We start from the raw sequence: 23,907 nt of genomic DNA, 5'->3' as shown, positions 1-23,907 counted from the left end.
CAATTATTATGAATGAAACGGACGGGGCTTAGTGGCCCAGATGGGTTCTCTGATTTATGAGTGTCCAAACTTGGTCCTGGAGGGTCACTGTCCTGCAGAGTTTAGCTCCAACATGCCTCAACACACCTGAGACCTTGATTAAGGTTCAGGTGTGTTTAATTGGGGTTGGAGCTGAATTCCAGGAGCAGGATTGGACACCCCTGCTCTAACTCAGGTTAGATGGGTCGAAATTATCATAATAATCATCGCTTCAATGCCATTCATAAATCCTCTCCCATTGAGTCATGGGATAGTAGAGTCTCCATCATATGCACACTTCATGAACTCCCCGGATTGAGTACTGTGAATTACTGTGTAACTCTTGTCACATCCTGTTTTTCAGCTATACTGTAACCTTTTGTGAGACTTCTACACTAAACAAACAAACAAACAAAAAAACACATTATTAATCAGAATGATTTATTTATTTGATTTTAAACCAAAAAGTAAAAACCTTCATTATTGCACTGATAAACAAGGTGAATACAGGTAAGTAGGACATTTTGACATGGACATTGCTTTAAAATATGCCAAATGGCTAAGGCCTGCGCACAATATAATTTTAAATAGATACATATCTCCATTACATAATACAGTGTAAAAGTACAGAAATATGTAACACAAAAACCTAAGTGTCCGACTTTACTTGTATTCACCGTATTTCCAGTTTAGGTACCTGAACACAACCTTTATATTATTCACGTGTCTTTGCTAGAAAAACAACAATGCATAGGTTTACCAGGATTGTGTCAAATGGTATATTATACATTTAATTCAGATTTGTTATAGCTAGTAGCAAATTGTATATAGCTAGGTCATTTCTTCATTTGAAAACAAATAATTAGTCAAAGAAAACTGAAAGCAATCCCTTTGAAGCAAACAGATCAATGGTCCAAGATGGACAGTCAGTGCATTCAAATGAACATACTATAGATGTTAAAAGTTAAGTCAAGTTGTCATATAAGCTACGACTCATTACATGCAAAAGGTCTCTTAAACCTTTTACTGTAAATCTCAAATATCTACAGCAAAATAATGATATACAGTTGTGTATTTCAAGATAGCCATTTTGAGGTCCGAAGTACAGGAGCTTCACATTGTATTGCAACAAACCAAATCGGTTACATATCAACAGATTGTATGTAGTATTACACATCCTCAACACGCCAGTGGTATGGTCTTCATTAAATGTAGTCACATAAATATTTCAACAGACTAAAGAGGTTTGAGAAACAATCAAATTTTGCGACCTAGAACAGTCAAACCAGGCACTTCAGGCAATTTCTAATGTTTGATGAGACAGGTGATGGCCGTTCAGAGTTCACATTTTGGCCTTTAGAGGCACCATGTTGAGAGACATCACAAAGTTCTCTAGGGTGGCCAGGTATTCCTGAGGATGTGTGCGCAGATGACCTGCATGAACAGACTCTTTCCACTTCTTGATCTCGACAGATAGGCCTCGATTCCTCCATAACTCCACCATCTTCTCCACGCTCTTGTAATCGCACATTGCATCGTTCTCAGAGTAAAAGAAGAGAGCAGGTGCCATCACAGGAGTGTTCCAGAAAATGTTGATCGCCGAGTTAAAGTAGTCAACCGTCTGGTGTTTAAAGACACGGAAGTACAGAAGGCCAGCCGTTCTCACAAGACCCTCCATCCGGGGAAATATGGTTTTACCCAGACCTGGAAAACAAACCCAAAATAATCAAAGCAAAAGATTTCAGGGACAACTAATTCTAGTTCATCAGGATAAATTTATCTCTGAAGTTTTTTAGGCCTTGTGTAGTTTGAATACTTGAGGCGTTTGAAAAGAAATTGGATGTTTGAAAGCTACATGGTTGCAAGTGTTGCTATGTGGTAGGCAGATAAATATACAGACACAGACATACAAATACCGTTCAAAAGTTTGGGGTCACATTAAATTGATCAAAAGTGACAGTAAAGACATTTATTTTGTTAAAAAAGATTTATATTTCAAATAAATGCTGTTCTCTCTACTCATCATAGAATCCTGAAAAAAAATGTATCACCATTTCCACAGCAAAATGTTTTTTCAACATTGATAATAGTAACAAATGTTTTAATCAGCATATTAGAATGATTTCTGAAGGATCATGTGACACTGAAGACTGGAGTAATGCTATAATAAAACTAATATTATAATAAAATATTTATTTTAAATTGTAAGAATTTTTCACAATATTACAGGTTTTTTTTACCAAAGTTTTGTAGCCTTGGTGAGTATAAGAGGCTTCTTTCAATCAAATTAAAAAATTCGTACCAACTTTACATTTTTAAAAAGTAGTATTAATCTCCAGATTGAGTCAAAATGTTTTAAGGTTTTTACAAGCAGAAGTGTTATGCACTGCAATTTACATAAACAATTATGTACATTGTATTTTATTTTTGATGAGGTAGTACCAAACTTTTATTTTACAAGCATGATATTTCTACATCCTAACTTTAGGGATATATAAAGTTTTATTTATATGAGAAGGTATATTGCTTTTAATTAAGTTTGAAATCAAACCTGACAATAAAACATGATACTGTCTGAGTAATCATGTACCCTATAATTACTAGCAGAGGCTGACTGATTTATATAGTCCATGACCCCACATTTGGTCATAGTGCCAACTTCAAGTCTCCAGTACGTTAGTTAACCATCTGTTATGGGGGTTGCTCTACTACAGGAACAACACTCCTACACAGACATATTAAATCACAAACACATTTACAGTGTGAATTTACTTTAATCAGCTTATTTGAATGCAGTATTAGAATGATTTTTGAAGGATCATGTGACACTGAAGACTGGAGTAATGATGCTGAAAATTCAGCTTTACAATCACAGAAATAAATTACATTTTAAAATGAATTAAAATAGAAAATAGTTATTTTAATTTGTAATACATTTGTAATATTGTAGTAGATACCATGAATTTATGTAGCTATTATGTCATTTATTATACATGAAAAAAAATGTGTAATGTGAATGTGAAAATGCAGATCAGGATGTAAGCCAAAACAAGTCAAAAAGTGAAAGATTTGTTTGTACAACTGTAGAGTTTGAATGTTTAACATTATCACTTGAATTTACAGCACAAATAATATACATAATATAAAAATAGTCATAACATGATGCAAGATTCTGATCACACCATCCACCCCAAAGTGTTAGCAGTGCAGACTGAAAGGATTATATATGAACATACTTTACATTGCAATCTCTGTACATACCGTTGGCCATATGGTCCAGTGATCCCATGACCAGGCTGTCGTAGATATGACCCCTGATCCTGTTTGTCAGGCCTTGGTAACGCTGGGTATCTTTGGCCACATGAACAAGCACCTGAGTAAACGTATATCCCCCTATGGAGAAAGCATGGACCAGTAGGGGGCGCTGTGAGAAGCGCTCGCTTTCTAATAATTCCAGCACACGGCCACCGTACTCCAACCCCCAACGGGGCCACAAGAACTCGCTCACTTCGCTTTCCTCTACGAGCACATCAAAGCCTGTGCGAAAGTAAATCTCACAGTACTTGGCAATGGCTTGCGGTCTGGAGCCCAGCCACGGCAGTAACAGCAATATAGGTTTAGGGGGACCAGGTGAAAAGCTAGCCGTAGGAGTCCCATCGACGTCACTGGCGAAGAAGGTGATGCGTTTACTGATCTTGTGCGCAGTGACCCCAGCCATGGGGACCGCTCTGGAACACATGACACCAGGTGAGCTAAAGAAAGAGCACAGTGGAAACAACAGCAGTTAATTTTTACAAAACTTCACAGCTGGCTCCAACTTACTCACGTATCCTCGGCCGCCACAGAAATCTGCCCAAAGACACCTGAATTCTAGAAATCTGCCGCTTCAGGAAAAATCTAATCTTCTGGATGAACGACATGCTGTATTGCCTGAATCCTTGCATTTGTCTGAATCAGTTAAAACAGTGCGTTTCAAAGCCCCGCTCCTCTTAATAAATGCTGTAGAAGTATTGTTCATTGTTTGTTAATGTATTGTAGACTAATGTAGTTAAGTAATGTTAACAAAAGTATTTTTTTATCCTTTTTTTGCATACACTTTAAACATATTCTAGCCAGATTCGTGAGAAATTGTAATCAATTGTACATAATTATTTATAGCAAAATAGCAATAATTCATCTATGCTGATACAATTTGAACCTAAACCTAATTTTATGTATATTTTACCTACTTATTTTGGCAAAAAGGGGAAATGTGTGAGGGGAAATACAATTTTGTTACAGATTAAGCTTTTTGTAAGCTTTCCTTGTTCTAGCTTGTACTATTCAGGGCAATTTTTTAAACTTTGTATTATTAGCACTTCTCGTGATTATTGCCCCTTTAAGATCACTTGTTGCAATTCTCGTTTGTAAGTCACCTTAGGATAAAAATGTATGCTAAATAAATAAATTAAATGTAAGTGTAATAGGCAATAATACATTTAAATGCAATAAAAATTAAATAAAAATAAATTAAGGTTTTGTTTGATTCAGGTTGTACAACATCATTTGACTTCATTTCATACCAAGTATTACAAAACACCAAGAAAGTGTGTAGATGTCAAAATTACCATTCTTTAGATGTAAATTGTTTTAAATGCACATTTAAAAGCAGATTAAAATGGTCTATCAAAAAAAAAAAAAAAAGATCACAAACACATATTAACACACTTACCGTCATAAAGTAAAACTCACAGTCAGCTGAACAGCTAGTTTCAAACTCAAAAGTGATCCGTCCGTACTCACTGCCAGATGTTCCTTGAACAGACATGGGCAACCTGATAGGAACAATACAGACTCATTATTACACAGAGAGCAGAGGTTATGTAAGGAAATACTTGTAATATCAACTCACACAGCAGAGGTACACTGTTTAACCATGCTAGCCACAAGTTTTTAATGAGCTATAATGAACGTAACATGCTGTGGGCGGCACTTGAATAGTGTGGCTACGAGTAGGAGGACAAGTAGCCTACTTGAAGACTCACTTGAATCCAGGCACTCTGAGAGTTAATATGAGATAATCATTATCCGAACGACCTGATCCTGATTGTAAGTGATCACCCGCTACCTCCCAACCTAAAAGACACAAAATGTAGAAAAAAAGATATGAAGGTATCATGCACAAATGTGAAGAACATGTAGAATGTACAGAAAAGTCCATTTGTAATTAGTGACGCAACAGCGACATCTAGCAGCAAAAATAAGCATTACAACCATATGCTGTAAAATACCACAGCATTCTTGTGTAATCTCTCACCATTCAAGCCATCGCAATTGTTGTTGGCCACGTTGAAGCATGATGACTTCATGTTGGCAGGCAGCACGTTCCACCACTTGTACTCAAACCCGAGGACAGGCTCCGTGCCAGCTGGACAAGACTGGCATGCTACAGATGCCACACAATCCATGTTTAATATCTTTGGCTATGTAATTAAAATGATGTGCATGCTTCTGAAATGATCATGTTTCATATGCCCTTCTTAAGATGTTTGGACGATTTATCACCTTTGACTCCATCAGAGTAAGTCCCGGGTGGGCAGGGAGAACAGGTGGCAGTGTGGTTGTTATAGAAACCGGGATTACAGGGTGGACACGGCTTAAGCTGACCAGAAGGTGGCAGTTTTACTGCACCTGCAGCATCCTCCAAACAAATCCGAGGCTCTAGCCACTTATACACGACCCGAGTCTATGAGAGAGACAGCAGCATTTATCTATTCAATTAGTTACTTAAAATATTAATAAAAGAATCATTTCAATTTATTACACTGATAGTTGTTTTGTGCGTGTATATATATATATGGTACAACGAGGCTAAAGGCACACCTTAAGGAAAATAATAGTGTAAGATTGCAGGAAAAAAAAAAAAAGGAAGAAAAAAATTGAAATAACATCAAATGTGTGAGGTGGGCCTTTTACCCCACACACGGGGTAAAAGACACACCTGCATGGGGCAAAAGGCAAAGTATATTTACACATATGCTTTAGCTAAAATAATGTGTTTTTAATAATGTCTTAGTTAACACTTGTTCAAAAACAATCACTTTAGCAAAGTTTGTACTATTTTCGGTTTATTTAGATAAATAAATGAATTCATTTAATAAAGCTTTACAGTAGTAACAATAAATATTATATTTTATTATATGATATGATTAATATCATATTTTTAATGATGGCTTCATCATAAATGGTGATTATCTCTAAGGTGGACACCCAACTTGATATGATATTTTCCATTTGCCGACATGAGTTAGACGGTTAGATTCAGATGATAAAGAGCTATTTATTATCATGTTAATTATTGTGCCTTTCACCCCAACAGCAGGGGTGCCTTTTACCCCAAAAACCATACTTTTACATATTCTTCTGTTATTGAAAAACTGTTGCTTTAAAGGGATAGTTCACTTTGAAATTAAATTTTGGTATGTTTTAGCTTACCTCAAGGGCATCCAAGATGTAGGTGTCTTTTTTTCCGCAGTAGTTTCAATTTTGATATTTTTAGGTCAAACCGTTCTTGTCTGTCAGTCATATAATGCGACATCTAGTGTATATATCTATACCCGCCCGCGCTCTCAGATCATTTGGACGCAGCTGTGTTCAAGAGGTAAAAACGATATAAATACTGTTCGTTTTCTCACACAAACCGCTCGTTTCGGGTGTTTGGTGTTTTATGCCCCCAATGGTGCCTTCCAGGCAGCGAGGGGATGGGAAGGTTTAAGGTTGAGGGTAGGGTTAGCTGCCTCTAAGGAGCCATTGGGGGCTTAAAACACCATCGAGCCTCGTTTCGTGTCTTGGGCCATCAATGTGTACTTACGATGGGGAATTGTTTAATTTGGACGATGGGGAATTGTTTTAATTTGGACTCTGTGCATGCTCTTTGAGACAGTGACCATCGACCTGCATTATATGACTGACAGACAGGAACGGTTTTACCTAAAAATATCAAAATTGAAACTACTGCGGAAAAAAAGACACCTACATCTTGGATGCCCTTGAGGTAAGCTAAAACATACCAAAATTTTATTTCAAAGTGAACTATCCCTTTAATCACCTTGAACAAAACTGAAAATCATTAACAAGACCTTAGTCTCAAAATAGTCAATTTTATCGATTCTCATTTGCTACATAAAAAAACCCCATTAAATATTAGATCAAATTAGCGCACAATCAACTTTGCATTGCTATCCGCGATCAAGGCAAGGATCAGCCAAATTCCCAAAAGCATCATCAAAAACGGTTGAGAGTCAAATGCGCCTTTTACCCCAGTACGCCTGTGTGTGTGTGTGTACGTGTACCTTTCCATCCTTATCACAGGTACTGTAGGTCTGGATGTAGTCTTTCTTTGAGCATGGAGGTTTACTTTTGCACATGGCAGAACCTTCTACTGTTAAAATTACAGAAGAATCATATCTCACATTACACCAAGGACAATAACTATAAAGATAATAAATATATAGTTCTAGACATAAAAGAATAGTCCAAACCACAACTATAATGATAACGGCACAGAGAAACAATATCGTTGGCACAACTTTCAGAAGGTTTTTTTTTTTTTTTTTTTTTAGCTCGAGCATTTAAAGCGGCAGACAACAAAGCTGCAATGCACGCTTAGAATAAACATAATATTGCCCGCTGGTGTGGATACTAGTTATCCTTATTAGTGTGAATGGGCAAAACCATTCAAAGTTAATATGATGTGTGAGAGAGAGCATGTTTGAGGATGCCATAAGTGTGGAGGAAGATGTTATACTGGACTGATTATGTTTAAGAGTTTTTCCTAATTGCGGGGTTATTATTACTCAGTCCACATTAGCTATGTGAATCTTTGGGTTGATAGCTAACATATTCGATTTACAATTCATTTAGGTTCAATTCAAAAGTGATTTTTGGAAATTCAGAATTTAAATTAAAAAAAGAATTTAAAAAACAAATTAAAATAAATAATAATTATTTGAATATACAGTGTATAACACACACACTCATATATATACACGTGTTTTTTTTAAAGTCCTACTACAACCACATCTGCATTTTTTAGAAAACAGCCTATATGGTATTTAAATGCCTGTATGAACTTACAGGCGTAGTGCGTTTTTGTGTTGCAAGTTGTGCAGGAGCTGGCCCCTCGGCCAGAGTATGTGTCCCGTGGACAGGGTGCACAGGAGGAGGAGCCTGGGGTGCGACTGAAAGTCCCAGGCTTACATGGAAAACACTCTGAGGTGTACGCCACACCTGAGAAAGAAAAATTACGTCATAATCTTTCAATGAGGAGCATTTTTTTTATTAAAATGGAAAAACATGCACTCCTAGGAAGCGCACCCTCACCTTCTATCTGTATGTTCTTCAGGAGAATTGGTTTGACTGCTTTAGAGCCGAGAGTGACTCCAGTAGTTCTCCAGTACAGGATATTAGTGCCAGAATTCAGGTTAACCTGATCATATGAGAAAGATTTCATATAGATATTACTTGAATACAGTAAAGATGACTTATTTGGGCACTGAGTGTTTTTGAGCAATGATAAACAATTGCAAACTGAAAATTACTACTGTATGTACAATAACAAACTTTTTATTTAGAAATTCACACTTATTCAGCAAGGATACATTAAATTGATTCCATTTCAAATACATTCAGTTCTTTTAAACTTTCTATTCATCCAAAAATTATTAAACAATTCAATACAGTTTTAACAAAATATGTATATTGATAATATTAATAATAAATATGTCTTGAGCAACAAATCAGGATTTTAGAATGCTTTCTGAAAGATCATGTGACACTGAAGACTGGAGTAATGATGCTGAAAATTCTGCTTTGTGTATATTGCATATACACTCACCTAAAGGATTATTAGGAACACCTGTTCAATTTCTCATTAATGCAATTATCTAATCAACCAATCACATGGCAGTTGCTTCAATGCATTTAGGGGTGTGGTCCTGGTCAAGACAATCTCCTGAACTCCAAACTGAATGTCAGAATGGGAAAGAAAGGTGATTTAAGCAATTTTGAGCGTGGCATGGTTGTTGGTGCCAGACGGGCCGGTCTGAGTATTTCACAATCTGCTCAGTTACTGGGATTTTCACATCAGAGACACAGTACACTCATCCCTGTTGGACTCCAGATACGAGCCCTGAGCAACCCACTTTGCACTAAAAGCATACAAATACACAAGGCACACACACTATGGTGACTATAGTCTTGAGATGCATAACAGGATACATTTTAAAAAAAAAAGATTGTTTAATACTTGAATTGTTTCATCTCTCTGGAAGTGTGTGCATGCCTGCACGAATAGGTCTTAGTGCATGCTTTAATCTGAACGTGTTCTGATTTAATATCAAATAAATAAAATAAAGGGATACAAATAAAGGGGCAAAAATCAAGTGCTTTGATGAGAACCAAAAAATGAGAACTTTGATTGGGAACAGTCATTTTGGATACATCTGACTAGCTATGAGTACAACTGAAAATGATATGCACATTCTACATTATGTATGTGCATTAGGATTTTAGTATTACTCTATTTAGTGTTCCACCAATTTTAGTGTTCCACCAATGAAGATAATGAATTCTTCTCAATACCTTTTAAACACCAAATATAGAAAGCAAAAATGGTATACAGTGGGAAGAACAAGTATTTGACACACTGCCGATTTTGCAGGTTTTCCCACTTACAAAGCATGTAGAGGTCTGTAATTTTTATCATAGGTACTTTTCAACTGTGAGAGACGGAATCTAAAACAAAAATCCAGAAAATCACATTGTATGATTTTTAAATAATTAATTTGCATTTTATTGCATGACATAACCAGTAAGAATTCCGGCTCTCACAGACCTGTTAGTTTTTCTTTAAGAAAAGAGAAAAAGAGAGCCTCCTGCTCTCCACTCATTACCTGTATTAACTGCACCTGTTTGAACTCGTTACCTGTATAAAAGACACCTGTCCACACACTCAATCATACAGACTCCAACCTCTCAACAATGGCCAAGACCAGAGAGCTGTGCAAGGACATCAGGGATAAAATTGTAGACCTGCACAAGGCTGGGATGGGCTACAGGACAATAGGCAAGCAGCTTGGTGAGAAGGCAACAACTGTTGGCGCATTTATTAGAAAATGGAAGAAGTTCAAGATGACGGTCAATCTCCCTCGGTCTGGGGCACCATGCAAGATCTCACCTCGTGGGGCATCAGTGATCATGAGGAAGGTGAGGGATCAGCCCAGGGGCTCGTTCTTCGTACGTTGCTTATTACATCCGAGATCAAATGACACATCCAAGATGATATCATCGTGCTAATCATGATCTGGCTAACTCGGTTCTTCGAACACACTTGCCGGATATGATTAGTATCGCTGGATTGAGTTATCTGAGATAATTGCGCGTTCATGCGCTGGTTGAAAAGGGGATATGTATCGATAGTAGAAACATTGATCAGCAACGCTGCTATTGGCTGCTCAGCGTGGCCAAAGAGCGCGCTCAGTTTTTCTCCTCAGCAGAGCAAGAACTAATAGTCGAAGTTTATTCGGAATTTTAATGTTTAATCAAAACGCCAGGGAACACCTCAAAGTCTGCAAAAGCCAGGAGAGAGGGCTGGCAAAAAGTAGCAGACAATTTAAATCCGTTAAAAGTGTTTTTATCACTTATTAGCCTATATTTTTGTATTTTAATAATTGCATAATTACTTTGTTCATTGTAATGTCAGTCACCACAATAGAACATGGGAACAAACAAAAGTGAAGTACAAAAATATTCTACATAATGGTAATTATTAATTATATTATAGTCTCTTTTATAAAAGACACTGTTAAATAAATGGTTGTCTGTTTATAAACGCAACCAAGAAAAAGGCTGAGAAAAAAGAAAGAAAAGATCTTAGTAGCCTACACTGTAAAATAATTTTTGCTGCATTAAATTAAGGCTGTATAGTCATTTCAACTGTTAAGTCTTGAGTAATGATGAATTGCTTTGACTTGTGAAAGTGAAAACTGATAAACTTATGTTAATGTAAAAATATTTTTCCCGAGTGTAGTTCATTGTAATGACATTGTGTTTTCCTCTTTTGTGCACTTTTACATAATACACCAACACTTGTATCTGTTCCCAAGAAAGTGGTGGCTGAAATATGTGCAGTAAGTGGACATTTTCTAACTTTCCAAAGGAAAGAAAGTATAAGACTTAGTAATGTCCATTTGTTTCCATTGTATTGGACAGTGAATAAACCCTCTCAGATAACTGTCATGGAGGAACTAGCCTACCTGCAAGTGCATAAAGAACTTTACTTAATTTATACTTGTATGCTTTATGGCTGCAATATAAGTTGCAGGATTTCACATCTACAGAAAGGCCTACAGAAGAGTCTGCACAGACAGAGGAGACATAGGCCTACAGGTGGGCAGTGTATAGCCAACTTTTCCTTTTTATTTGTTGCATGAGGCATGTGTCTAATATCTCTTGTTGCAGGCACTTGACCACTGGCTTTTCTTTACAAAGAACAATTGAAATAAAACTCAAGGAACTAAGCATATTTGTCTTTTATTAAACATTTAATGAAAAGATTTTTATTTTTTTTGCAATGTTGTGTAATATGGCACATGCAACAATGTCACAGGCCCTGTCAGGTGTGCAACCCTCAGACTTATCAGACACTGAAATCTTCCCTTTAGTTAGCCAAAGTTCATTTCATTGTGTGCCCTTGTCCTGGCTAGAGCTGCATTGTAACTTGTTTGGGTCAGGGAATGGGGTCATAAAACACCTGTCTGCAGGCAGGAACATGTCATAATCACCTATGAAGAAATGCAGTTCTGTTAGGATCAGCATAAGTGTATGTAATACAGTGAGCTTGATATTTAATTGTGGAACTTTCCTTACCACTTTCAAATAATGTGCATAAATGTGAATTTCTGAAAATTCTTAAGTCATGCACAGTTCCTATGGAGGTATTTTTGGTGCAAAACTACTGAACGCCTGTGACAGTGAAATTTGTAGTTGTAGAGAATAGCCACACATGTGTATCAGTAAATTTGAAGTCACAGAGAGAAATGTTTTAAGAGTTGCAAACTTGTAGACTTTTTTTTATCTTTCACAAACACAACACAACAGTTACACCTTCTCAAATTCTTCATTGCAGGTGCACAAATCCTATTCTACAAATCACAAATTAAGAAACTCATACACTCACATTTTTGCTACAGTTGCTGCAGTGAATATGGTGCAAAACGCATTTAAACACCTGCATCAAAAAATGTGAAGTCACGGAGAAATTTTGCTCATCTGCAAATCAGTATATGAATTCATCCAATGAGAGTTGCACACTTGTAGAATATTTTCTCACAAATGTCTTGTATATTTTTCTAGCACAAACACAAGTACATAACTACAGCTGCTTGAATCTGCTGCGACGAATCTCAAACATTGTTTTTCGCTTTCAAGTGACAAGTTTCGCCCGCTCTCCCTTTTGCACCAAGTGCACCTCGAAATGTGGGGCAAAAGTGAGTTGTGCATCTGTAGAGGCAGTGGGCGGAGCCTACATGAATATTCATGAGTTTCCCGGGCATGTGCGTGGAACTGCTCATTCTAGTTCACGCTCCTCGTTTCTCAGCAGGTTTAATGGATTATTTCAAAAAAGGTAAATATAGTTTCAGCGCGAACTTAAACTACAATTGTGTATCGTTTTGTTAAACTCATAATGTTTTTATTAATTCGTCACTGACTGAATGATTGCTACAATTCACTTCGTGTAGGCCTATATACAGTAGCTACAGCAAACTTCAACTCGTCGTATAAATTGCACCTGGCAAAGCTTTAAAACTGTGGCTTTTACTAATTGTTATCATTTGTTGATTGCAATAAACAAAAAAAAACCTCATAAATGTATCTGTGGGCTAACACTTTTTAAAATATATATAATATATCCTGGTGTGATTGTTCTTAAATTCTTGTTCGTTTAAATAAGCCAAATCATTTAAGACCAAACTCAAGCATGAATGTGTTGCTTTAATACATACGTACAATTTGGATTAAACAAAATTGTATGGACAAAAGTGGATAAATTACATTTGATACAACTAGGTTACTGTAAATGAGAAATAAAAAAAAACACTTAGAATTATTTTACGGAATATAATAAGCCACCAATTTGATGTTCTAAAAAAATATTTACAAACATACTGGCAAAATAATGTAACAATATTATTTTTTAATGTTTTGATTGCAAGGTGTACTTGTGCTGGTTTTAATAATATATATACTGTTTAAAAGTTTGGTATTAGTAAGGTTCTAAGGTAAGGTACCTCTAAGGTACCAAGACTACATTTATCTGAGTTTATCATTTAACAGTAATATTGTGAAATATTTTTATCAACTGTTTTCTATTTTAATGTTGTGATGGCAGAGCTAATTTTACTCTAGATTTCAGTGTCACATGACCCTTCAGTCATTCTAATACTGATTTGCTGCTCAAGAAACATTTCTGATTATTATCACAGTTGAAAATGGTTGTGCTGCTTAATGAAGTGTGGAAATTGACCTTGCCTGCTTTAAAAGTATAACATTTCTTAAATCATAGTGATTCCAAACTTTTGTCATGCAAATCTTAAATGTTTATTTGGACATTGATATGGTTGTGGAGTTATTTCCCAGAGATTATTGCCAGAGATGACACAGTTGTAAAGCTTCATAAGGTAAGTTATCAGAAGAGCTTAGCAATAAATAAATTAAATGGTAATGGTTCATGTATTTAGAAATATTCTGCTCTTCTGTTGGAAATAAGTGCTGTAATCATTCAGGTGTTCTGGAATTTTTGGTTTTATGGTAAAAGTGGGACGTATTATTATAATTTTTTTTTTTGCAGTGACATTCAACAAATTATAACAAAAGACAGTTTAAAGCATTGCAATGTACAGAGGAAAAGCACAACGAAATGAACGAGTTGAAGTTTGCTGTGCTTTATATAGGCCTACACGAAGTGAATGCCAGCAATCATTCAGTCAGTGACGAATTAATAAAAACATTATGAATTTAACAAAACGATACACAATTGTAGTTTAAGATCGCGCTGAAACTATATTTACCTTTTTTGAAATAATCCATTAAACCTGCTGAGAAACGAGGAGCGTGAACTAGAATGAGCAGTTCCACGCACATGCCCGGGAAACTCATGAATATTCATGTAGGCTCCGCCCACTGCCTCTACAGATGCACAACTCACTTTTGCCCCACATTTCGAGGTGCACTTGGTGCAAAAGGGAGAGCGCGCGAAACTTGTCACCTGAAAGAGAAAAACAGTGTTTGAGATTCGTCGCAGCAGATTCAAGCAGCTGTAGTTATGTACTTGTGTTTGTGCTAGAAAAATATACAAGACATTTGTGAGAAAATATTCTACAAGTGTGCAACTCTCATTGGATGAATTCATATACTGATTTGCAGATGAGCAAAATTTCTCCGTGACTTCACATTTTTTGATGCAGGTGTTTAAATGCGTTTTGCACCATATTCACTGCAGCAACTGTAGCAAAAATGTGAGTGTATGAGTTTCTTAATTTGTGATTTGTAGAATAGGATTTGTGCAGCTGCAATGAAGAATTTGAGAAGGTGTAACTGTTGTGTTGTGTTTGTGAAAGATAAAAAAAAGTCTACAAGTTTGCAACTCTTAAAACATTTCTCTCTGTGACTTCAAATTTACTGATACACATGTGTGGCTATTCTCTACAACTACAAATTTCACTGTCACAGGCGTTCAGTAGTTTTGCACCAAAAATACCTCCATAGTTCCTGGCCATTTTGCTTTCACATTTGTGATATGGAAGATTTTAGTCAACTGCCTTTTTTAAATTTGATATAATATTATTAATCTGGAATATTAAGAATTCCAATAGTAACTGGGCTTCACATTTACATTGTGAACCCCCTTTCTGTTCACATAATCCCCTTCATTGAGGCCTTGATGGCAGTCTATGGTAGCCTATAGTCTATGGTACCAATCACGTTAGTGAAGCCTGAGTGACATATACTGTAATCGGCATGGTCATGATGGCATGATCTTCATAAAAAATTATGATAGCCAAAAAAAAAAAAAAAAAAACTGCTTTAAAAAAAACTGCTTTACAACATTGGGTCTTAAGTGGCTTGGAAATGCCACAAAAAAACCTAAAACTGTTTTTTAAACCTAAAAGCGCCAGGTAAACTGTGTGGTAAACGAATGACACGACAGACAGCACTTAACATCAAGTTCTCCGCATCTCCAATAGTGTAAAGGAAAGAGCCACTCGCAAATAATCTTAGGCCAATGCTAACAGTTTGTGCTGTAGTTAAAGCCAGACTCCGACAAGTCGAAAATAAATGTGCGTTTCCAACAATTTTATAATGTAAACGACAATCTCACGAGTCACGAAAAAAAATATACATCTCAGAAAGTGCGCTATCGCGCTGCGCTGGACTTCCCCATGGACTTCCCATATCAGCTCCGCTTATGAAGCCGCAGTCTAATCCTGTTTACATGAAATAAGCCTGCTCCCGAGCAGGTTCAAGTTTGCGCACCTGTTGCTATAACAGCAAGTCCAGGATGAGCGTCGAAGAACCAAACAATCCAAGATCATGCCAAATCGTCAACAATCAAATCCAGCTAACTGAGTTAGCGACGTACGAAGAACGAGCCCCAGAACTACACGGCAGCACCTGGTCAATGACCTGAAGAGAGCTGGGACCACAGTCTCAAAGAAAACCATTAGTAACACACTACGCCGTCATGGATTAAAATCCTGCAGCGCACACAAGGTCCCCCTGCTCAAGCCAGAGCATGTCCAGGCCCGTCTGAAGTTTGCCAATGACCACCTGGATGATCCAGAGGAGGAATGGGAGAAGGTCATGTGGTCTGATGAGACAAAAATAGAGCTTTTTGGTACGAACTCCACTCGCCGTGTTTGGAGGAAGAAGAAGGATGAGTACAACCCCAAGAACACCATCCCAACCGTGAAGCATGGAGGTGGAAACATCATTCTTTGGGGATGCTTTTCTGCAAAGGGGAAGGGACGACTGCACCGTATTGAGGGGAGGATGGATGGGGCCATGTATCGCGAGATCTTGGCCAACAACCTCCTTCCCTCACTAAGAGCATTGAAGATGGGTCGTGGCTGGGTCTTCCAGCATGACAACGACCCGAAACACACAGCCAGGGCAACTAAGGAGTGGCTCCGTAAGAAGCATCTCAAGGTCCTGGAGTGGCCTAGCCAGTCTCCAGACCTGAACCCAATAGAAAATCTTTGGAGGAAGCTGAAAGTCCGTATTGCCCAGCGACAGCCCCGAAACCTGAAGGATCTGGAGAAGGTCTGTATGGAGGAGTGGGCCAAAATCCCTGCTGCAGTGTGTGCAAACCTGGTCAAGAACGACAGGAAACGTATGATCTCTGTAATTGCAAACAAAGGTTTCTGTACCAAATATTAAGTTCTGCTTTTCTGATGGATCAAATACTTATGTCATGCAATAAAATGCAAATTAATTACTTAAATCAAACAATGTGATTTTCAGGATTTTTGTTCAAAGTTGAAGAGTACCTATGATAAAAATTAGACTTCTACATGCTTTGTAAGTGGGAAAACCTGCAAAATAGGCAGTGTATCAAATACTTGTTCTCCCCACTGTATCTCCTTTTTATTATTTCTTTAACTTAGAATTAACCTTGTTCTGTGTCTGTTTGCTCCATGGTCCTTTTTATTTACAAGAGAGATGGAATTCTTATACTTAAGGACTATACATAAATGTGATATTTCAAAGGTATCTGAAATTGTGTGATGTATTTTGTTGAAAGAAAGAAAGAAAGAAAGAAAGAAAGAAAGAAAGAAAGAAAGAAAGAAAGAAAGAAAGAAAGAAAGAAAGAAAGAAAAAAAGCATTTCAATATGTTCCACTCCGAATTTCCGCTTCAATAAGAAATATACTACAACGAAAAGAAAAACAAATTGGAGAAGTCATTCATTTATAAAAGATTGTTTTGAAGACCCCAAAGTAACTCACCTCTTGCAGGTGGATGCATGCTGTCGGTTGGGTGAGTCATTAGGGGAGGTTGCTAGGCTGCTGAATCCAAGAGGGATTTTGTCCCACTCATCGAAACGTAGGCCGCTGCCCAGGGAGTAAGTGCCAGCCGCACACTTTATGCACTCCTGAGCAGACATCTCTAGAAACTCCCCCGCCTTGCAGGAGAATGCTGACAGACAAGGATGTAAACAAATGTACAATACAGTTTAATGAGATGTCATTGGAAAAATAAATTGACCAGAGCGATCACCAAATCCAAGTACTGGGTAGGGCAAGTGTACCATGGCAATTAATTTAGATCTAAAATCCAATAAAAATATCCAGACATTTGATAAAAGCAATAAAATATAAAACAAAACAAATAAGTAAATAAAATCAGCTTGGTTTTTTTACATCCGTGGGAGATTCTTTGGCTATTGAAACAAAGTTTGCTTCTTTTTTTTTTTACGATGCCAGCATCTTTGGCTATGTTAAACAAACAAACAAAAATAAAGAAAAAATAAGAAAAAAAATTAACAAAAATAAATAAATTTACCACCATGCCACCTTCTTTGGCTATTTTAAACAAACAAATTTTACTCTGGAAAATTAACTAATATCATGTAGATGCATATCAACAGCAGAGCAATTATCAATTTACAATAAATTACCTTTCATTTAATACAAAATCTGTTACAGACAACATTAAACCCAAGCTTTTAATTTCCATAATCCGATGCATTTCCAATTGAGAAAGAATATTCAGCAAGAAATAAAGTAGTGGGCGAGATGCATTTTTTTAATTGTTTGTGTCATTGAAAATTGTGACAGTTTTTATTGATTATATTTATTAATAAAGTAAAAGGGGTCCATTTTGATTTCAGAATGCCTTTTGCTGCGTTCTTCCAAACTACACGACTAAAACTGAATACATTGGCCTAGGACTTTGTAAAGTTTGGGGAATCATTATTCCGGGCCAATGGACATTCTATCTAAGAGGAAATTCCTCTGGGCTGATAAGGGGTGACAAAAACGGTTTAAACGCACACACTCATGCCATTCAAAATGCATTGAATCACATTAGTGTTTACACATTCAAGTATGAACATCCAAATAAACACAAAATGTCCATTTCCCAAAGACCCATCTCAGTCAAAACCCTCCCATAAATTAAACTTCCTCTCTGACTAACAGACTATGTGAACTTACTGCAGTCGGTGCCCTTCACAGGGTCTGGCAGTCCTGTACACTCTCCTGGATTCAGAGGGATGGCCACCCTCCATCTAGACCCGGTGCTGTTACACTCCGTGTACTGAAAGTAGTAGTCCGTCTGTGAAAAACAACACGTCTAAATTTAACAAGGATCTTGACAATGCTTGTGTTTGTGGATGTGTGAAGTTAGACTGTAAAAGAGTAAAGCACATGGACGCTTGAGTATTGTGTGGACTCAATGCAGAGGATATTAAAACAGGTCGTAACATGAGTCCTCTGTCCTGAGTCTAATGTGGCTGCACCCTTTCCTTTCCACAAATCAGCATCACTGGCGTTTAATTCGTGAATTAATATTTTAAGAAAAGAAATTGAAAGGGTTTGAACAAATTCTCATCACATCTACAATATCCAATGACTTCCAGAACAAGTATTTGATCACACAGACTGAATTAAACTCAAACAACATAAGAGAAAAATATTTTTCATGACAAAACTGCAACATATCACTTTCATGAACAAACTGGGACAATATCTTGTTGCTGAATGAACTGGACAAGCTGCGACTTCTCGTTTCTGAACAAACCGGGACGTTTGTTCAGCCAAACCAATGAATCATCTCGTTACCACCACATTCCTACAGGTCCTCCAGCACCGAGTGAGTGATTAGGAAGGAAAGGCTGCCATCAGGAGGAAGCTGATAATAAAACCCAGAATGCCCTGTGGGTCAACAAACATTAGTGCAGACACAGCTGAAAACCGGATCTAGTCTCTGATATTCCACACAAAACACTAGTACAAGCCGGTTAGTACTAGTATTAGTACAAGCCGGTTAGTACTACAAGCCGATTAGTACTAGTAGTAGTAGTACAAGCCGGTTAGTACTAGTAGTAGTAGTACAAGCCGGTTAGTACTACTAGTAGTAGTAGTACAAACCAGTTTAGTACTACTAGTAGTAGTAGTACAAACCAGTTTAGTACTAGTAGTAGTAGTACAAGCCGGTTAGTACTAGTAGTACAAGCTGGTTAGTACTAGTAGTAGTAGTAGTAGTAGTAGTAGTAGTACAAGCCGGTTAGTACTAGTAGTAGTAGTACAAGCCGGTTAGTACTAGTAGTAGTAGTAGTAGTAGTAGTAGCACAAGCCGGTTTAGTACTAGTAGCACAAGCCGGTTAGTACTAGTAGTAGTAGTACAAGCCGGTTAGTACTAGTAGTAGTAGTACAAGCCGGTTAGTACTAGTAGTAGTAGTACAAGCCGGTTAGTACTAGTAGTACTACTACAAGCCGGTTAGTACTAGTAGTAGTAGTACAAGCCGGTTAGTACTAGTAGTAGTAGTAGTAGTACAAGCCGGTTAGTACTAGTAGTAGTAGTACAAGCCGGTTAGTACTAGTAGTAGTAGTACAAGCCGGTTTAGTACTAGTAGTACAAGCCGGTTAGTACTAGTAGTACTACTACAAGCCGGTTAGTAATAGTAGTACTACTACAAGCCGGTTAGTACTAGTAGTAGTACTACTACAAGCCGGTTAGTACTAGTAGTACTACTAGATGGATAGATGGATAGATGGATAGATGGATGGATAGATGGATAGATGGATAGATAGATAGATAGATAGATAGATAGATAGATAGATAGATAGATAGATAGATAGATAGATAGATAGATAGATAGATTTTTTTTTCGTATTCATAGACAAGAACTGCAGTCAATCTTTTGGTTTATGGGACACAATGATCTAACAGTCATTTTTCCATGCACAAAGGCCAGAGGAGTTGCTGAGCTCTCGGTGAAAGCGGTTTGAGTGAAGCTATTCTTAGCATCATATCACCAGGCTCTTGAGATGGGCACGCAGGGCTAATCATCTTAGCACTCCACTGGAACATTGTTCATCCATCAGCATAACGCTTTATCATAAGAAATAAAACACATACTCTGGCTAGATTCTTCTAACACATTATTTCAAAGATGAGATGCATTTAAAATGGGATGCCCATGCCAAAATAAGCAATCTGACACCAATCAATATACCTAGACAAAAAGCATATCAGCTTCTAAATCAATATTTAAGCTGAAAAGTTCACGTAAACATACATTAGTAGGCTATCAAACATACAAAAGACATAAGAATAAACAGATTGAGAGCTTAAATTACTCTAATCTGACTGTAAACATTTATGGCAATGCAGTTTGTTCACCACTGCAAAAACAAACAACATTAAAACCCAACAATTAGGCCTAGGCCTAACAGGAAACAGTGAAAAATCACCATAGCTACATTATGAGGTACCAAAGAGCCAATAATTACAAATAAACCAATATTAAGCATGCACATTTTGTATTTTTAAAAGATATGCAGCAAAACCAAATTAAGAAATTCTGCTTCAAATAAAACCAAGTATTATTAAAAAATTAAATAAACCAAACATTGACTACAAAACAGTCCTCATTTGGGTTATATATCCTCTGCAGAAAATGACCAGAATACACCAAAAGAGTCACACAAATAAGTTGTTGATTTGTAACACCAACATACACATGGATATAGATTTGGATATGGCTATGGGTTAATGAGAAACCAACAGTGAAGATTCAACTTAAAGCTCCAATATATCAAAAAAGCTTCGCTGAGAGATCTAAAAATGCCTCAAATATCTAATATGAAGGAAGGAACTTCAAAAGCCCTTTCTCTCGGGTTATGAGAGGAACCATTCCAAGAACTTCTAAAGACATTATTTAAGGCTCTGCCTGTCAGTGTGACTTTTCCATGATAAAGATGAAATTGAATTAAACTACTACCAGTGAACATTTAAATGTTTCTTAACCTATTTTTTCCTTTTTCATACATATGTAAACAAAACAGCCTAATTCTCATTGACTACGGCCATTCAATCTGTGTGTATCTGATGCACCTGTTACTTTGGTTATAACAAGGTGTGATAATACAACATCTTGCTGCACATAGGCTATCAAAGAGACTGATCCCAAAAGTACAAATAAATGTATGCCAAACAACCACGAATGCTTTAAAAAACCCACAGACGTGCAAAAACAGATACATGAACTGGACAAATGGATAAAACGCAATGTACGCCGGTAAGTATCGCAAAAACATGAGTAGAATGGTCTCTCACCTCTATACACTGACGCTGTTGAACGGAAGACCCCGTGCACGCACTCAGGATGAAAACACAACATATCCATGCTGTACAACTCAGTTTAAAACGCCTTCGGTGGTGAACGCTGTTTTTCCTCGTGCACTCCATCGTTTGCTGAACGGAATGATGGGACCGTCCCATCATATCAGATAGCGACGTCAATAGAGAACGTCATCTGACGGAGCCGGTTTTAAGTCTAAGAAATGACGTCACAAAAACGAGTAGCCTACAAATAGTAGGCTACATTTAAATACTCACCTGTTGTAGCTACATTGTTAGTGACCCACAACAGAACGACAAGTGCTGACCAAACCAACGGCTACATCCCCCTGAGAAAACAGAGCCTGCCACTTCACGTGTCCATGTTCCACAGTGATGAATGAGAGCTGAAGTGGACCATTGACGGCAGGGTCATTGACGCCCAAGGGCACAATGGATGACAGGGGTGAATAAAACTAGCTTCCACCGAGAGTAGTCTTTCGTGCTTTAGACAATAACACATTCAATAAGATGTGTTTTTTGCTTTTTGGGTGTGTGGGTGAATCGCGCCCCCTTGTGTGTTAGGCTACTTGTGTAACCTATCCGGCAAACAAATCGACAATAGCCTGAGCACATTTCTTATGAACTTATCTTTTGTTGTTTCAAATAATTTCCTATTAGAAAACCCTCCCAGTCGATGATATGTGTTCAACAGTCATATTAATGTATAAAAGTAGACTAATTCAAAATGTTTATAGGCCATATGCGTCAGCCACTACTTAAAAGGCCTAGGCCTATAAGACGATCAATTCATATTTTGATATTTATAGGCTTAATATTTTATATAAATTAATATTTTGAAATTTGATATTTAATTTAAAAAAAGATAAATAAATAAAACTAAATAAAACATAAATGAAAACTAAATGCAATAAAACAAACATTTATTAAATATTATAATAGGCTACGTTTTTTTTTTTTTTTTAAAGAAAGTAAAATAAAACATGGTATAACTGTTTCAACAATTAGCCTAAAAATCTAACAAAAAATATTACAAAATAACAGTTCACTCCGTGTACAAAGAGAATTGGGACAGATTTTAATGGAAAATAATTTAGCTACAAGAAAGCAAAGACATGAGAATGTTTCATGCAGATTAAGCCCCAAAATGTTTATAAATGACGTTGGCCGAGGAAAATATTTGTTTGACAATTAACTTTAATTAGACTAATATTAACTTTATTAACGGGTGTGAATGTTCGTTGAAGTCGTTATCATCGTTTCAAGGGGTACAAGAAGACATATAGGCCTAAGACATAAGAGCTGGATCATTTTGAATGATTGGGTAGACTATTAAACACTGTTTAGTCAAGAAAGTATATTAAAAATAATAATCTGAGTACATCCTCATGTCATATTGTCTCAAATGGAAGAGGCATAGACAAACTTGCAGTGTCGGTTTTGCACTGAATCTACAGCTTGCAGTCTGGTGCACACGAAGGTTTGTGGGTAGCCTTCGCATTTAAAAGCCTCAAGCGTATATGGCTTAATTATTTCAAGGCTTCTTCCGTTTCTTGTGCATGTGTTAGTGGCTGAAAGAACGATGCCACAACTGATACGTGTGTTCCAACCTTACGGTAATGCAGGCAAGTCAGATTTAATTTAGTAAGTAAATAACTGTACGTACTACCTCAGAGAATAGGAAAATTATAATACTTCTATTATATTTCAGTTGAAAGTCCTACTAACCATTTCAGACTAAATCAAAATCAAAATAGGCCCTAGGCCTAAACTAAAAACTTTAGTTTTTTTCTGCCATTCTGATTTCATAATCAAGGGCAAAGCTGTGGGATGGAGACAATACATGACAAAACAGTGTCAAATGAAAAAGTAATCTTATTGACATCAGAAGAGGAACAATAAACAAAGCATGGGCTGCCATATGTTTAACAGCTGTTCTTTAATCTGTACAGTTATGAAATCAGACAGCAGGGGGCGATAACGAGTGAATTCATAATTACCAATGGAAATTATTTCTCATGGGGGCCCAGTTTCTCTATAATGACAGATAGCGTTTCCGATATAACGAACGTTTGTTTCTTTTAACATGGGTGTTTCCTAAAAAAATATTGAACAACGCGCAAAAGGCCTACGTGAATTTTATAGCCTATTGCGTTGTCTGTTCAGGACGTGTTAAAATTTCAATCGCTCGTTATTAGGGCCTCTTTTTATTATCTTACAAATTCCTAGTTATCAATGAAATTATAATTGTGTGAGTCGTTTGTTCAGAACGTTTACACAACAGCTGATCTGTTCATCTGATGTCCTTTTGCAATCTTGTATTTTCACAAATTCAAGGGGTGTGCAATGCAAGCTTCAAGGGCCAGCCCAGTGGAGACATGGAGGCAACGTTTACTGTTTTGTGGCTCTGTGTGTGAGTGATCCTGCTAATGACAAAGGGTAGCCTATTAAATCTAACGAACGAGGTCCATTGTGTTGCCAGTAG

The 23,907-nt window shown here is 37.0% G+C and overlaps 2 protein-coding genes and 1 long non-coding RNA gene across 7 annotated transcripts; 1 reads left to right on the top strand and 2 right to left on the bottom strand.

Moving 5' to 3' along the window:
• Window positions 1-442: 442 nt before the first annotated feature.
• LOC309507552 (endosome/lysosome-associated apoptosis and autophagy regulator family member 2-like) lies at window positions 443-8,869 on the bottom strand. Of its 3 annotated transcripts, XM_082181838.1 has the most exons (8): window positions 8,380-8,869; window positions 8,134-8,286; window positions 7,350-7,438; window positions 5,563-5,743; window positions 5,315-5,443; window positions 5,043-5,133; window positions 4,730-4,832; window positions 3,571-3,770 (listed from the first exon to the last, which is right to left on the bottom strand). In XM_082181838.1, the coding sequence occupies exons 1-8, from the start codon at window positions 8,507-8,509 to the stop codon at window positions 3,705-3,707; spliced, it is 942 nt and encodes a 313-aa protein (XP_082037964.1). In that variant the 5' UTR covers window positions 8,510-8,869; the 3' UTR covers window positions 3,571-3,704. The 3 variants fall into 3 exon arrangements, with proteins under 3 accessions (XP_082037965.1, XP_082037963.1, XP_082037964.1); XM_082181839.1 differs by lacking the exons at window positions 5,315-5,443; window positions 5,563-5,743; window positions 7,350-7,438; window positions 8,134-8,286; window positions 8,380-8,869 and adding an exon at window positions 443-1,722 and having other exon boundaries at window positions 3,280-3,770; window positions 5,043-5,081; XM_082181837.1 differs by lacking the exons at window positions 4,730-4,832; window positions 5,043-5,133; window positions 5,315-5,443; ... (2 more) ...; window positions 8,134-8,286; window positions 8,380-8,869 and adding exons at window positions 443-1,722; window positions 3,841-4,328 and having other exon boundaries at window positions 3,280-3,746.
• LOC309507564 lies at window positions 4,423-4,701 on the top strand. The gene is made up of 2 exons (XR_014209185.1): window positions 4,423-4,548; window positions 4,602-4,701. It is a non-coding gene; the product is annotated as an uncharacterized lncRNA (long non-coding RNA).
• On the bottom strand, window positions 8,374-21,886 carry LOC309507551 (endosome/lysosome-associated apoptosis and autophagy regulator family member 2-like). Of its 3 annotated transcripts, XR_014209174.1 has the most exons (5): window positions 21,399-21,880; window positions 18,272-18,392; window positions 17,063-17,252; window positions 8,894-9,022; window positions 8,374-8,485 (listed from the first exon to the last, which is right to left on the bottom strand). XR_014209174.1 is itself a non-coding variant. In XM_082181836.1 (4 exons), the coding sequence occupies exons 1-4, from the start codon at window positions 21,564-21,566 to the stop codon at window positions 9,137-9,139; spliced, it is 549 nt and encodes a 182-aa protein (XP_082037962.1). In that variant the 5' UTR covers window positions 21,567-21,879; the 3' UTR covers window positions 9,034-9,136. The 3 variants fall into 3 exon arrangements, 2 of the variants coding, with proteins under 2 accessions (XP_082037962.1, XP_082037961.1); XM_082181836.1 differs by lacking the exons at window positions 8,374-8,485; window positions 8,894-9,022 and adding an exon at window positions 9,034-9,206 and having other exon boundaries at window positions 21,399-21,879; XM_082181835.1 differs by lacking the exons at window positions 8,374-8,485; window positions 8,894-9,022 and adding an exon at window positions 14,682-16,425 and having other exon boundaries at window positions 21,399-21,886.
• Between the last annotated feature and the right edge of the window lie 2,021 nt (window positions 21,887-23,907).

Source organism: Leuciscus leuciscus (genome assembly GCF_965113295.1).
Source record: "Leuciscus leuciscus genome assembly, chromosome: 10".
Lineage (NCBI taxonomy): Eukaryota > Metazoa > Chordata > Actinopteri > Cypriniformes > Leuciscidae > Leuciscus > Leuciscus leuciscus.
The sequence above is the reverse complement of the archived record's forward strand: the minus strand, read 5'-3'. Positions and strand labels throughout refer to the sequence as shown.

Coding starts and splice junctions, on each gene's coding strand:
- LOC309507552 (XM_082181837.1), bottom strand. CDS start 3,962: ATGCAAGGATTCAGGCAATACAGCATGTCGTTCATCCAGAAGATTAGA. Junction 3,747..3,840: donor TGGCGGCCGAGGATACGTGA/GTAAGTTGGAGC, acceptor CATGTGTTCCAG/AGCGGTCCCCATGGCTGGGG. Junction 1,723..3,279: donor ACTGGACCATATGGCCAACG/GTATGTACAGAG, acceptor TTTGTTTTCCAG/GTCTGGGTAAAACCATATTT.
- LOC309507551 (XM_082181835.1), bottom strand. CDS start 21,566: ATGATGGGACGGTCCCATCATTCCGTTCAGCAAACGATGGAGTGCACG. Junction 18,393..21,398: donor AACAGCGTCAGTGTATAGAG/GTGAGAGACCAT, acceptor TGTTTTTCACAG/ACGGACTACTACTTTCAGTA. Junction 17,253..18,271: donor TGTGAAGGGCACCGACTGCA/GTAAGTTCACAT, acceptor CTTGTCTGTCAG/CATTCTCCTGCAAGGCGGGG.